Source organism: Mus caroli, unplaced genomic scaffold (genome assembly GCF_978045245.1).
Source record: "Mus caroli unplaced genomic scaffold, Mus_caroli_1 scaffold_16, whole genome shotgun sequence".
Lineage (NCBI taxonomy): Eukaryota > Metazoa > Chordata > Mammalia > Rodentia > Muridae > Mus > Mus caroli.
The window spans coordinates 99,598,215-99,613,440 of NW_028227271.1; the positions used below are offsets into that span (position 1 = coordinate 99,598,215).

Genomic DNA, 15,226 nt, shown 5'->3' on the forward strand with positions numbered 1-15,226 from the left:
AGTTTGCAAGTCCAATGGGCCTCTCTTTCCAGTGATGGCTGACTAGGCCATCTTTTGATACATATGCAGCTAGAGACAAGAGCTCCGGGGTACTGGTTAGTTCATAATGTTGTTCCACCTATAGGGTTACAGATCCCTTTAGCTCCTTGGGTACTTTCTCTAACTCCTCCATTGGTGGCCCTGTGATCCATCCAATAGCTGACTGTGAGCATCCACTTCTGTGTTTGCTAGGCTATGGGGGCCATTCTTAAACATATCATAATGCAAAATGCATTTACTCCAACTTTCAAAGTCCTCATAGTCTATAGCAGTCTCAACAATGTTAAAAGTCCAAAGTTAAAGGTCTCTTCTGAGATTTATCCAACTAATTAACTGTAATCCCCAAAGCAAGGCAGGAAACTAGCTGGGCAAACTCCAAACTTTGCATCTCTATGGCTGATGTCAAAGCGGTCTTCAGATCTCCACTCCTTTTTCATCTTCGTTGACTGCAACAAACTGCTTTTTCCTGGGCTGGTTCCACTCCCTGTTAGCAGCTTTCCTGAGCATGTATCCCCTGGCTCTGGCATCTTTAACATTTTTGAGTCTCCAAGGCAATTTCAATGTTACAGCTTCTTGTTTCAGTGTCTGGGATTCCACTTGATCTTTTGGACTCCTCCTATGGGCTGGCATCACTTCTCCAGTTCTGCTCTCTGTAGCACTCTAAGCTCAGGGTGATCCACTCCACTATAGCTGCTGTTCCTGGTGATCATTCCATGGTACTGACATCTCCAATACACTTGGCTGTTCCACTCCAACTAAGCTTCACCAATAACCTCTCATAGGTTCTCTTCACAGTGCCAAGCCTCAAATTCTTTGCATGACCCCTTCAGTCATGGGCCATCAAGTACAGCTGAGGCTACACCTTCTCCAATGGCCTTCCATGACCTCTCACAAGCCTCAGCTGTTCTTCATGACATCTTCATGCCTTCAAAACCAGTATCACCTGAGTGACTCTTACACATTACCAAGTCCAGCCACAGCATGAGGTACTGAAAGACCCCCGAAGGGAGACCCTCACTCAAGTCTCGGGACAGCCGCGAACCCAAGAAGACACTGAGACCGAACTCAGAATATAGGAAGGAAGATTTAATAAAGGCACAACGAGAAAGCACATGAACCAGAGCTCTGGGGTCGAAACTCATACACCAAGCATGGTGTAGAGGAGAATCGACCACGACTCAAATTTTTCTCAGGCTTATATAGGGAAAAGCCAAGGGGGGAGCAGGGTAGGAAAAGTACAAGTTTGCGTAACTAAGGGGTTTTGCCAAGGGTTTTTCCAAGGGGCTTTCCAAGGGGCTTTCCGTAACCAAGGGGTCGTGTCCTATATTTGGCAATGTACCCGATCTATTGGAACATTATCTCAAAAATGTTCTTGGGGTTGTTCCAGGAAGCCTTTATCTAAAAAATGTTCTTGGAACAGTTCTCAATTGGGAGGGGGTCGGACTCTGGGGTGAAGAGTTCAGGAATGTACTCTGGGGTGAAGAGTTCAGGAGTGTTCCGGGAACAATCTCCAGATGGGAGGGGTAGGACTCTGAGTTGAAGAGTTCAGGTGGCTAGTAATTTTTCTCCTTCAGTACAACCTTGGCTATCTCTGGAACACAGCTTCTTTGTGTTCCCAGAAAACAATTCCCAGAAGATTTCAACTCAGTGATGCTGGTCTCTTCTTAATAACCACTAATTTTTTTAGCTCCAGCTAACCAGCATTGATTGTCCAAGTAGTCCCTTCTATTATTCACTCTAAAGCCAGAGCCATGTGACTGAAACTGCAGAGTTCTGCTACTTGCAGGAGCTGGAACATGACCCCCTTGTTCCATTACGTTATCACAAGCTTTCTGTTCTCCAACTCCTTCACTACCTAAGATTGTCTGTTCTGGATCTTGCTCTGTAGATTGACCTTATACACAGAGATCACCATGCCTGGATCTAAATTTAGCTGGGTAGGATCTTGCCCCAAGGTCCCACTCCCTTAATCTGTTATCTCCTAGAACACAGGATTTTGCTCCATTTCACTTCCTGGTCCCACTTTAATACTCAAACCATATATTTTATGTTTTTCCTTTCTAAGGTTGCTATGCTTGTTCAAACTTCTCTTCATAAGACTTAACCAGAGAACAAAGTCTCTGCTGGGCTTTTTTGAAACTTCCTTTGACAATGCAATTAATCTGAGTCTCTTCACCTTATCCTCAGGCAGACTTTTCAGACAAGGACGAAAAGTAGCCACATTCTTCACCAAAATACCACAGAAACAGTCTTTATGCCACATTCTGAAATTCTTCTCCTTTGAAATCTCTTGGGCCAGGTCAACACAGTTCAAATCACTCCCAGCAACAAAGTCTTCAATATTCCTACTAGGATGACCCATTAAGCCCCATGTAAAGCATCCCACTGCTTTCCAAATCCAAAGTCCCAAAATTCACATTCTTTCAAATAGAAGCATGGTCAGGTCTATCACAGCAATACCTCACTCCCAGTACCAACTTCTGTCTTAGTCAGGGTTTTACTGCTGTGAACAGACACCATGACCAAAGCAAGTCTTATAAAAAACAACATTTAATTGGGGCTGGCTTACAGGTTCAGTCTATTATCATCAAGGTGGGATTATGGCAGCATCCAGGCAGGCATGGCACAGACAGAGCTGAGATTTCTATGTCTTCATCCAAAGGCTGCTACTGGAAGACTGACTTCCAGGCAACTAGGGTGAGAATCTTATGCCCACACCCACAGTGAAACATCCATTCCAACCAGGTCACACCTATTCCAACAAGGCCATACCTCCAGATGTTGCCACTCCCTGGTCCAAGGATATACAAACCATCACAGTATCCAAGGAACTAAAGGAGTCTGCAACCCTATAGGAGGATCAACAATATGAACTAACCAGTACCCCACAGAACTGTGTCTCTAATTGCATATGTAGCAGAGGATGGCCTAGTCCGCTATCAATGGGAGGAGAGGCCCTTGGTCTTGGGAAGATCACATGCCCCAGTAGAGGGAAATGCCAGGTCCAGGAAGTGGGAGGGCGTGGATTGGGGAGCAGGGATGGGGGAGGGAATAGGGGACTTTCAGAATAACATTTGAAATGTAAATGAAGAAAATATCTAAAAAAAAAAAAAGAATGTGGTCCCTGATAGGTTAACTACATTCCAGTGGATTGTCATATACCTGGGAGTATATGGGCAGGACAAATTAGACTCAATGTTATTAAAAAAAGGACATGAAATTGGGAGGGACAGGGATGTGGGTTTAGATATAGTATGAGTGTGTGTGAATATGGGTGTGAATATGATTAAAATGCATTCCATGACATTTGCTCCTCCACAAAATTGCATGGTGCTTTGTTTGTAGCAAAGACTAAATAAATGTGATTATTGACTAAAACCAGAAGCCCTTGTCTTGGGCTTCCAAGCAGAGCTTGTCATTTTAACTGTGCTGAGTTACTTCAGAAAGCCTTAATGGAATTTGGCTGTAGCTAGGAATGGTGTCAGGCCCCTTCAATGCCAGCACTCAGCAGGTAGAGGCAAGAGGATCAGGTATCCAAGATATTCTATAACTTCCCATCACATCCATAAAGACTGTCTTTAAAACAAAATAGAATCATCATTTCTGAATCATTCTATTGATTGTATTACAGTCATCCCTGTTTACTGGTGGAGGAAACTATATGGCGGTCTAATCACCAGGATCCAGGATCTTTGGAAACCATACTGGAGAGTGGTTTCATCACCTAGAACATACACAAAGATTCCATGGAACACTAGCTTCAAAAGGACATATTGTTTTTTCTCATTTCTATGTTCCATTGTTATGTTATGGCTGTAACAATGATGTAAAAACTGTAGATACATAATGAATGTTTAAGGGAATGAATATAGGACTGTAGGTCCATATTCTTCAACTCACAAGACTACTTGCATCTCTCGTTTTGTTTGTAGGAACAAAATATTTTTCCTTGAGCAATTGAGAGTGAGGACAAGAGAATGTAACTAGTAGGAATCTTTAGCGATAGCCTGTCTAGAGGGAAAGATCAGTACCATTGCTAATACATAAGTATGTTTCGTAATGTTTGTTGTTAAATGTTTATATATGTATATATGAAGAACATCTATATCTAATATACTCACACATAGATATGTACACACAATGAATGTGCATAAAACATATATATTTTATTGCTTTAGCTTAAAAATAAAAACTTTACTTTTTAGTAGAATGTCAAAATGGTCTTTTGTAGAATAACACCTAGCATACATAAATTTGATTTGATACATTAATTATAACCTTGGAGACAAGAGGCAAGTTAAAGTTTATCATGTGATGATATTTGGCTATGGGTAGTGATTCAAATTATGACATCAATATTATTAAAGGCTTATGTGTAAAAGATAACAGTAGCCCTCTTCTTACCAGTAGTGTAATGTGCGGGCTATACCACTCATTGGTGTCTGCATTTGCTTGGGTGTACATTTCTCAAGAAAGAGGGCTAATTAATGCCATGTGGCTCTCATTAATCAAATAACAGGCCATCTCCAAAGTGAATTAATGAATTTCCTACTAATGGAATGCCCCCTGGAAGACTATGGAGTGTAATGAATATTCTTTTTTTTTTTAATGTGCTGTGAACCTCTTTTTTTAAAGGTTTATTTACTTATTACATGTAAGTACATTGTAGCTGTCTTCAGACACCCCAGAAAAGATTCAGTTATCATTAGAGATGGTTGTGAGTCACCATGTGGTTGCTGGGATTTGAACTCAGGGCCTTCGGTGCTCTTAACCACTGAGCCATCTCTCCAGCCCGAATATTCTTATCTAGGTGCCATGTCTGCCTTCAAGAAGATGCAACTTTGTGAGTTCATAGGACAAAGACAGGACTTAGTTTTAGAAAAAGCCTAGCAGTTTATTTCTTGATGGTTTACAGTGGGATGCTGATCTCTTTCCACCTTCTCAGGAGGGTCTGTAAGGTAGCTTCAGCAGCTCTCTGGACACTGACACAGGGGTCCTGCCGAAGAGCCTGGAGTCCTGAGATAGAAACAGAGAGATGAACAAGGAGGGTCAGTGCCTAGTAGGAAAAGCAACCAAAGCCAAGACCTGGTGTATACAGGCTGCAGTGCTGTACAGGTCAGTCCTGTGTGGTCTCAAGTCAGTGCTCACCTTCTACTCTAAAAGATGAAAAGTGATGAATGGCTGGGGATGGAGCTTGGTGGTACAGTGTGTAGTTTGAAATTATAAGATTCAATCTCCAGGAGAGGGAGTGGGGAGAGGAAAAGGAAGAAGAGGAGGAGGAAGAAGAGGAAGAGGAGGACAGAGCCTTCTGATTTTGTTCTCTGCCTGTACCAGATCCTCTCCCACAGCACTCTATACCCAAATAGCACTGGGAGGGAGCAAGCCTCCCAGGAGTGTGGATAGGCTGTGAGTGCAAGTAGGATCACCACTACTGCTCAAAAGAACCTGCCTGGAATCCTCAGGGCACAGGAGTCAAGGGGTGGTCTGGAATGGGAGCCTTCTAGTCTCCATCTGGGCCCAGAGCTGATCTTGCACCACAGAGCGACATACATAAATACCACCAAGAGAGAGCTGGTCTCCCAGGAGTGCCTACACACCCGTGAGCTAAGGTAAGACCACCAATTTTCTTCAAATTGCTGGTCTAAGAGGAACAGTCACAGAGCCATAAGGTCACAGGAACCAAGGTACAACTGGGGACAGGATCTTTCTGGTCTCTGTTTGCACCCCAAAGCTGACCCTTTACCACAGCTATCCATATCCAAATTCCTCCCGAAGAGAACTGGTCTCCCAGGAGTACAGACACACAGGCTTGCAGGAGGGACAAGCCAAAGTCAAAGACAGCAAGACCAGCTAACACCAGAGATAACCAGATGGTGAAAGGCAAGCAAAAAAACATAAGCAGCAGAAACCAAGACTACTTGGCATCATCAGAACCCAGTTCTTCCACTACAGTGAATCCTGGGTACCCCAACAAACCAGAAAAGCAAGACTCTGACTTAAAATCATATCTCATGATGATGATAGAGGAAATTAAGAAAGACATAAATAAATAACTCCCTTAAAGAAATACAAGAGAATACAGATAAATATGTAGAAGACCTTAAAGAGGAAACACAACACTTCCTTAAAGGATTACAGGAAAACACAACAAACAGGTGAAGGAGATGAACAAAACCATCCAAGATCTAAAAATGGAAGTAGAAACAATAAAGAAATTACAAAGGGAGATAACACTGAAGATAGAAAACCTAAGAAAGAAACCAGGAGTCATAGATACAAGTATCACCAACATAATGCAAGAGATAGAAGAGAGAATCTCAGGTACAGAAGATACCATAGAAAACATTGACACAACAGTCAAAGAAAATGCAAAATTCAAAAAGCTCCTAACTCAAAACATCCAGGAAATCCAGGACACAATGAGAAGACCAAACCTAAGTATAATAGGTATAGAAGAGAGTGAAGATTCCCAACTTAAAGGGCCAGTAAATACCTTCAACAAAATTATAGAAGAAAACTTCTCTAACCTAAAGAAAGAGATGCTCATGAACATACAGGATGCCTACAGAACTCCAGATAGGTTGGACCAGAAAAGGAATTCCTCCTGTCACATAATAATCAAAGCACCAAATGCACTAAACAAAGAAAGACTATTAAAAGCAGTAAGGGAGAAAGGTCAAGTAACATATAAAGGCAGGCCTATCAGAATTACACCAGACTTCTCAGAAGAGACCATGAAAGCTAGAAGATACTAGGTAGATCTCATACAGACCCTAAGAGAACACAAATGCCAGCCCAGGCTACTATACCCAGCAAAACTCTCAATTACCATAGATGGAGAAACCAAGATAGTCCACGATAAAACCAAATTTACACAATTTCTTTCCACAAATCCAGCCGTATAAAGGATAATGGATGGAAAATGCCAAAACAAGGAGGGAAACTACACCCTAGAAAAAGCAAGAAAGTAATCTTCCTCAACAAACCTAATAGAAGATAACCACACAAACATAAAAACAACATCAATAATAACAGGGAGCAACAATCACTATTCCTTAATATCTCTTAACATCAGTGAACTCAATTCCCCAATGAAAAGACATAGACTAACATACTGGATATGTAAACAGGACCCAGCATTTTGCTGCATTCAGGAAACACACCTTAGTGTCAAAGATAAACACTACATCACAGAAAAGGGCTGTAAAACAATTTTCTGAGAAAATGGTCCCAAGAAACAAGTGGGAGTAGCCATCCTAATATCGGATAAAATTGACTTTCAACCAAAAGTCATCAAAAAAGATAAGGAAAGCATTTCATACTCATCAAAGGAAAAATCTTCCAAGAAGAACTCTCAGTTCTGAACATCTATGCTCCAAATGCAAGGACACCCAGAATTCTCAACTGAGGAATACCGAATGGCTGAGAAGCACCTAAAGAAATGTTCAACATCCTTAGTCATCAGGGAAATGCAAACCAAAGCAAACCTGAGATTCCACCTCATACCAGTCAGAATGGCTAAGATCAAAAACTCAGGTGACAGCAGATGCTGGTGAGGATGTGGAGAAAAAGGAACACTCCTCCATTGCTGGTGGGATTGCAAGCTGGTACAACTACTCTGGAAATCAGTTTGGTGGTTCCTCAGAAAATTAGACATAGTATTACCTGAGGACCCAGCTATACCATTCCTGACCATATACCCAGAAAATGCTCTAAAATGTAACAAGGACACATACTCCTCTATGTTCATAGCAGCCTTATTTTTAATAGCCAGAGCTGGAAAGAACCCAAATGTCCTTCAGCAGAGAAATGGATACAGAAAATGTGGTACATTTACAGAATGGAGTACTACTCAGCTACTAAAAACAATGAAATCATGAAATTCTTAGGCAAATGGATGGAACTAGAAAAATCTCATCCTGAATGAGGTAACCCAATCACAAAAGAATACACATGGTATGCACTCATTGATAAGTGGATATTAGCCCAGAAGCTCAGAATACTCAAGATACAATTCACAGACCACATGTAGCTCAAGAAGAAGGAAGACTAAAGTGTGAATACTTTGGTTATTATTAGAAGGGGGAACAAAATACCCATGGGAGGCGTTACAGAGACAAAGTGTGGAGCAGAGACTGAATGAAAGGCCACCCACAAACAGCCCCACTTGGGGATCCATCCCATATACAGTCATCAAACCCAGACACTATTGTAGATGCCAACAAGTGCTTGCTGACAGAAGCCTGATATAGCTGTCTCCTGAGGGGCTCTACCAGTGCCTGACAAATATAGAGGTGGATGCTCACAGCCATGCATTGGACTGAAGACAGGGTCCCCAGTGTAGGAACCAGAGAAAGGATCCAAGGAGCTGAAGGGTTTGCAACCCCATAGAAGGAACTACAATATGAACCAACAAGTATCCCCAGAGCTCCCAGGGACTAAACCACCAACCAAAGAGTACACATGGAGGAACCCATGGCTCCAGCTGCATTTGTAGCAGAGGATGGCCTAGTTGTTTATCAGTGGGAGGAGTGGCCCTTGGTCCTGTGAAGGTTCTATGCCTCAATGTAGGGGAATGCCAGGGCCAGGAAGCGGGATTGGGTGGGTTGGTGATCGGGGAGGGGGTAGGGGGTAGGGGGTTTTCAGAGGGGAAACCAGGAAATGGGATAAAATTTGAAATAATGCAAATAAAAAATATCTAATAAAAAACAAAAAATAATAAAAAAAACAAAACAAAAAATAAAAGGATGAAGAAGAGGATAAAGAGGAGGAAAAAGAGGGAGAGGAGAAGCAGGGAGGGGAGGAGGGAGAGGAGTAGGAGTAGGAGGTCATTACTGTCAACAACAGTTTAGATAACAGGACATCATTGGGAATAATGCCACAAAGTGGTGGAGCTGGAGGCTGTGATCAATTCATAGAAATTCTAGGGTCTAGGCAACTTCAGAAAATACTGTGGATGCTAAAGTTTGTTATTTCTGGGCTGGTCTGGCACTTGGAACAATCAATCTCTCTTTCTCTGTGAATGAAACAAAAGTTTGTAAACAGTAGGGGTGATACTTACGCATGGTGAGCTGTTCTCTGTCTAATAACTCCACATATCGTTTGGTCAGATGAAGAATAATGGCATCTAAGGTCAGCAAAAGAAAAGGTTACTGACCTCACTGTCAGGGGAAAGCGGACCTGACTGTACATAATCAAAAGGCTAATGGGCTGATTGGTGACTGGACAAATTATGTAAGTCCCCATATGCCTCTGAGGCTGATGTGTGGAGAGCTTCGACTGGGTGCTGAGCAACCTGAGTGGAAAGTGTTTGCAAGTCCAGCTCATTTAGAAAACTCACAAGCTGGCCTTCTTGGGGTGGGGAGAATGTATTGTCAGGTTTCAAACCTGCATGAGATAGGATTTCTGAATTGGTCAAATTTATAGTGTAATTAAGGCAATGGTGTGCAAGATCAACAAACAAACAAACAAACAAACAAACAAACAAACAAAAAAACCCAACCAACCAGCCAAAAAAACCATGGAGTTAACACGAACACACCAATGGACTGGACCTGCTTACTGTGGGATGGGTCATTAGAACAGGCTTACAGAGACCACTTACATTTTTATAGTAGAAGAGTCTTTAGAGACTCACTCACTTTTGTGTCATAGATTGGCATGGAGGTGACACAGGGAAGCGAAATGTCCCATGTCACAGAAGCAGAACCTGTATCAATGTGCTCCTCACTTAGATCATCTTGCTGTTCATGTGTTCATCTTGAGAACACAGAATGTGATTCACAAGAAAGAGAGAGGCAAAGTAGTTATTCTGCGGTACTAGGCTAGGAAACAATACTCTGGGAAGATTAAAGACCAAAGACTTGGAGCAGTGGATCTTGGAAGACTTAAGAGAAGAGCAGTCAAGTCAGTGGACAGGGGCTGTGGGTGAGTTGGAAGAGGCTGTACTTTTTTCATTTGTGAAAGAAAAGATGATATCACAAGGCAGGTAACACATTTCTTCCCACTGCCCCCAACTTCCATCTTTTTGTCCTGCCATACCAGTCTCATACCATTTCAGGGAGAGTTCGATCAGAGTGAAACCTAAACAGGAAAGAACAGACATGTGTGTGTTGGGACCCAGAGGGGACATTCACCTGTGAGCTTCACAGCTGCGCTCCTGATCATCTCCCAGCTGCTGGTGAAGAAGGTGAATGAATGCGTGTGGAGAATCCACAGAATTTCCTGGTTCTTCTTGGACTGGAAGAAATGTGGATGAACTCAAAGACAGCCTTTGGAAAGTAACCCTTGATGACATTTTTCATCCCATATATGTCTCCGAAGAGAACGAACCGCTAAAGAATAGTTAACATCCATTGCCATACATTGATTGACTGAAAGTTGTCTTATGGTCATTTCAACAAAGATTTAATCAGGAAGGCACTGGAGATCAAAGAACTAGTTGACAGACTTAGTTTCAGGACACAGAAGAATGGATGCTTATTGGACTTGAGGGAGAGGACAGTGTGTGAGAATACTAGGGGTCGCTGCCATCCCAGCAAGGCTACCTTGGTCCTGTTGTTATTATTTCAATAAAACACAAGAAATATAACAGATGTGACCTGAAGAGGAGACTTCAGTCAGCTTCTTGCTAGATATTGGTACCAATTATATGCATCCTTCTGAGGTTTGTCTAGACTCCTTTCTTGCTATTTAGGCAGCACCATCTGTGGTACACTTACCAGTTTCATGCAGAATTGCCTGTAGAAGTCCCTGGCCCGTGGCAGGTCCCGTTCAAGGAGGTGGTCTAATAGCCCATAGAGCTCCTGAAGGCCCAGGAATGGGATACAGATGACCAAGACATCACGGCATGCCTAGAAAACAGAGGTTTTGCTATCACAGTCTACATTTGTCATAAGGGAATAATTGCTCATTGATATACTAAAAGCAACAGTAGAAGCCTGTGGCTTGAAAGGAAGAGAAAGGTGGAAAGAGACAACAAAATGGAATTCTGAGTCGGAGGAGTAGCTTTTGGGTTCAGTGCTAAAGGGTGACTTCTGGCCTAGTTTCTGATTCAGAGAGAGAAGGCTAATTCATGCATCTCAGCCCTGGAGTGAGAGGGGAGGTGAAGGTGTCTGCAGGCCTACTTACAGCTCCAATCTTGGGGTTCGGGTCCCAGAGGTGGAGGAGGAATGAGATCATGCTCTTTTTCACTTCCTCAGCAAAAAATATCTTCCACCTTCTTCCCGTTAGGGTGGCTAAGTCCTCAAATAAGGAGATGGCTGTCAGTCTCACATCATCTTGCTCCTGTGGTGACAAATGGATCTTCTCATAGGCTATTCCCTGCGGGCACTCTTTTGGTACCCAACCCCACCTTGCTATACTTCAAGCAATGGAAAGAAGGCTGGCATCTGAGCACTGGTGTATTCTTGTCACTGTCTCTGCATTCCAAGGACTCTTTACAAAAACTTGCACAGCATAGAAAAAGTAATCCTCTAGACTCAGTTTTGTTATAGGACTGAAGACTTGATTTCTGCCTTTGTGGGGAGATATGATTGCAGAACAACAAACAGAAGAGTTGGCAGCAGGAAGCCAGGGGTGATTTCCATTTGTTATATACTTTCATAAAGTGTTCTGGTTGTATCATTAAACCTAAAGTTGTGGATTGTCTTATCAAAGGGGCATAAGCTTCAGTGCTCTTCTTTAAGATGTCAAATGTTTTGTAAAGGGATGAAAAGCTGCTCATGGATCCTGGCATTGAGTCTCAGATCAAATGAAAACTTGACTGGTAGAAAGACTATCTTATGTCTGCTTGGATGGGGCACCTGTCAATAATAAATCTGATGGCCTATAACTTAGGAAGGAAATGGAAGGTAGGATGTCTAGGAGGCAGCAAGAATTCTGGGATAGCATGAGATGCAGGAGACGTGATGAGATAGATGCGTGGTACCTGAGCAGAGGTAACCAGTCATGTGGCAGAATGTAGATTCAAACAAAGGGGATATTTAAAGCTGTGATCTAGTCAGAGAAGAGCCAAGCTATGTGGCCAAGGCATTTGTAAATATAATTTGAGTCTGAGTCTTATTTCTTAGAGTATGGGGCTGGGAGGAAGAAACAGACCTAGCCTCTACAATGCCTGGTAGGCCTCCTGTGAACTTGTAAAGTTATGGGAAAAATATTTCTTTCTTTCTTTTTTTTTTTTGTCCAGCATAGTTGGAAATGACTTAAAGGAGCAATGTGTGAAATGACCGGAAGGAAAGCCTTTGTTAGCTCACATGCGTACTTTGCTGATGGGGTTCAAAGTTACAACAAGAAAAGAAGCACAGATGGGTTTTCTGTTCAGGCCAACAAAACTAGATTAAAAAATTAGGGAATATCTGTCAAGTTCAAATGTTCTCAGTTTTCAGTTGAGGAAAATGGATTAACACTGAGTGAACTGATTGCTCATGGTGGCGGTGTAATGAGAAGGGGTGTGTCATAGCCATGGGGCGTGGCAAGTCATGGGGGGCTTGGCACAGCCACAAGAGTGTAGCACAGCCACACAGTTTCACTTCTGCCCTTCACAGCATCATCGAGTTCTGATAATTACAGAAAAGCACTTGCACACTGACGGGGAAGAGAGGAAAGTTGACTGATGACACAATTGTGTGCTTAACCTATAGTGAAATATAGAGGGCAAAGTATTACAGAGTTACGCACACTGCAGGATGCACACTGCTAGAGGGAAATTTGCAGGTCTTTACTAACATCAGGGGTGTGTGAAAGTTTTATTCACATATGGTGGAATTAATCTTTACTGGGAGAGAAAATGCCTAACCTAATAACCAGAAAGTGTTTGCATATTGTTTATCATAGCACAGTGTAACATTACTTTCAAATTGGTAAGAAGACTTGTGACGTACATGGGGCTCAGATGTAAGAGAAATAGTATTATTTCAATGAGAACCCAAGAATCTAACAGATTGGGCCTGAAAGTCAGACTTCAGATAGCCCCTTGAAGTAAAGACTGACAGCAATTATCCGTGGAGCAAAAAGGGAAACTTTTTTTTTCCAGAAAATTCTACATTGGGTGGGAGCTCAGTAACCATTTTTTGAGGATAACTTGGGAATTAAACTGATGTTAGTAAATTAAAGAAAATGTTTGGGAAAAGTAGGCAGGGAGCTGTTTTCACATGCCAGGTCACTCTAGAATATAAACAAAGAATAGGGTGCAAAAATACAACACGAGAATTATTGGCTGTGGGTATATATTGCATATTAAAATTAAAATAATAAATTAAAATTATATGTAATTAAAACCTAAAGCTAGTAAATCACCAAAGTTTCAGAAAGGAATAGAAATATTAAGATACTGGAGTAAATAAATAGGGACATGTTGTACTTGAAAGGAAGTTTTTCTTTAAATTCTACTTGATACTTCTCAGGCCTCAATAGTAGATATGACTCAACCAGTTTTCTATAAAATATATAATGAATAGAAAAATTAGGTTTGTGATGAACTATGGAGGGAATATATGTTTTCAGTCTGGAGACCAGAAAATAAATAAATAATTTAATGAAGTTTTAATGTTTATGAAGGCAACACTAGAGAGGGAAGGTAGCAATTCTCTGGCTCCTCAGGCAACTAGACACGAGGAAAATTTTATAGATGATCAAAACATTAGGTTGAAGTTGTTGTGAAACAGATTTTTACATCCATAGAAGTAAATAAACAAGAAAAAAATTACTAAGACACAGTTTGTAGAATAAAGAAATGAGTCCAAAATTTGTACAGATACAGAATACAGAAATGACTCTCCTTCGCCTAAGATTGCTTAGTGATCTTTGGTGATCAGTCAAATAAATTGCAATTTATGAGCCCCATGGTCCCTTCATCAGTTATCAGCCCTGCAGGTAGACTGTGAAAGTCGTCATGGGCAATATATTATCAGCAAGAGTGGCTATGTTCCAATAAAACTTTATTGACAAATGCCGAGTGTGAGCCGGATTTGGTCCATGAGTTGAAGAGTCTTTGAGTTTGAGAAGTGGAACAGATCACGTTGGAGGAACTAGCAATTGTCTTGATGTCTGTATTTCCCAAAGCAAATGGATTGTGAGAGGGCTGATGAGATGGCTCAGCAGATAAGACTGCTTTTCCGAAGATCCTGAGTTCAAATCCCAGCAACCACATGGTGGCTCACAACCATCTGTAATGAGATATGGCGCCCTCTTCTGGTGCGTCTGAAGACAGCTACAGTGTACTTAAGTATAATAATAAATAAATCTTTGGGCTGGAGCGAGCAGGGACTGAGTGAACGGAGTTGACCTGAGCGAGCAGAGGTCCTAATTCAATCCCCAACAGCCACATGAAGGTTCACAACCATCTTTACAGCTACAATGTACTCATATACACAAGATAAATAAATAAAATCCTTAAAAAATAATGACTTGTGAGCAATTTATTTGGGAGAAACACCCAGGAAACAAACCTGGGGAATGAGAATCAGATAGGGGATGGAGGAAAGAAAGGACCATTTGCTTGCATTTGTGGGTGTGCTGCCCTCACAGGCGAGTGGTACTCGAACCTTCTGTGAAGTGAGGACCCTGAGGAATTCGTTCAAGTTTCTTCCCAGGGCTAGCCTCCTCCATAACTATTCTAGCGCACCCTGCTTAGATCGGTTGTGTTTTCTACGCCAGGGAGCATGCTTGAATAGAGGGACATGGGGAGTCAGCAGCCTGTATGCGGACTGTTTGTGGAGGCTCTCTGGAGTGGCCACAAAGGGCTGGTGAGGGCACCCCCACAGACTTCAAGTCCTACAGTGGCCGTTCCCTCACTTCTTCCAGGGAAGGGAGATTCCTGAAAAGGCTCACTTACATCTTCAAAGAAGGTTCTTGTTTGGAGCACTATCTCCTTGAAGTAGAAGTTGATGTCTCTTTCTGTAAGCAGCTCCAGGATCTTTTTCAGAGCTTTCAAGCTTTCACACACGACTTCCGTGCGAGCCAGGTGGTACAGGCCTCTGATGATACATTCTAACATCATCTGCTTATGCTTCCTCACCTGCGTGGGAAAAAAAGGTCTCTGGATGGATAACACGATTCTGTGTGTCTTTTGAAGAGGGTAGGGACTCCCAGGTGGGGGTGGTGGCTAAAACCTGGTTATGAGCACATGTACATCAACCCCAAAGCTGTTAATTAATTCACTTAATTTCCATGAAGCAACCAGATGGGT

The 15,226-nt window shown here is 42.1% G+C and overlaps 1 protein-coding gene across 2 annotated transcripts in view; it reads right to left on the reverse strand.

Annotated features, from left to right (window-relative positions):
* Nucleotides 1-4,339: 4,339 nt before the first annotated feature.
* Nucleotides 4,340-15,226, reverse strand: part of Mroh2b (maestro heat like repeat family member 2B) — a 70,193-nt gene continuing 59,306 nt past the window's right edge. For both annotated transcript variants that reach the window (XM_021183790.3, XM_021183789.3), the window contains 6 exons: nucleotides 14,873-15,055; nucleotides 11,170-11,325; nucleotides 10,761-10,892; nucleotides 10,176-10,278; nucleotides 9,101-9,166; nucleotides 4,340-5,055 (listed from right to left, as the gene is read on the reverse strand). In XM_021183790.3, coding sequence (XP_021039449.1) covers nucleotides 4,949-5,055; nucleotides 9,101-9,166; nucleotides 10,176-10,278; nucleotides 10,761-10,892; nucleotides 11,170-11,325; nucleotides 14,873-15,055 — 747 coding nt within the window. In that variant the 3' untranslated portion in view covers nucleotides 4,340-4,948. The remainder of the gene's footprint in view (nucleotides 5,056-9,100; nucleotides 9,167-10,175; nucleotides 10,279-10,760; nucleotides 10,893-11,169; nucleotides 11,326-14,872; nucleotides 15,056-15,226) is intronic.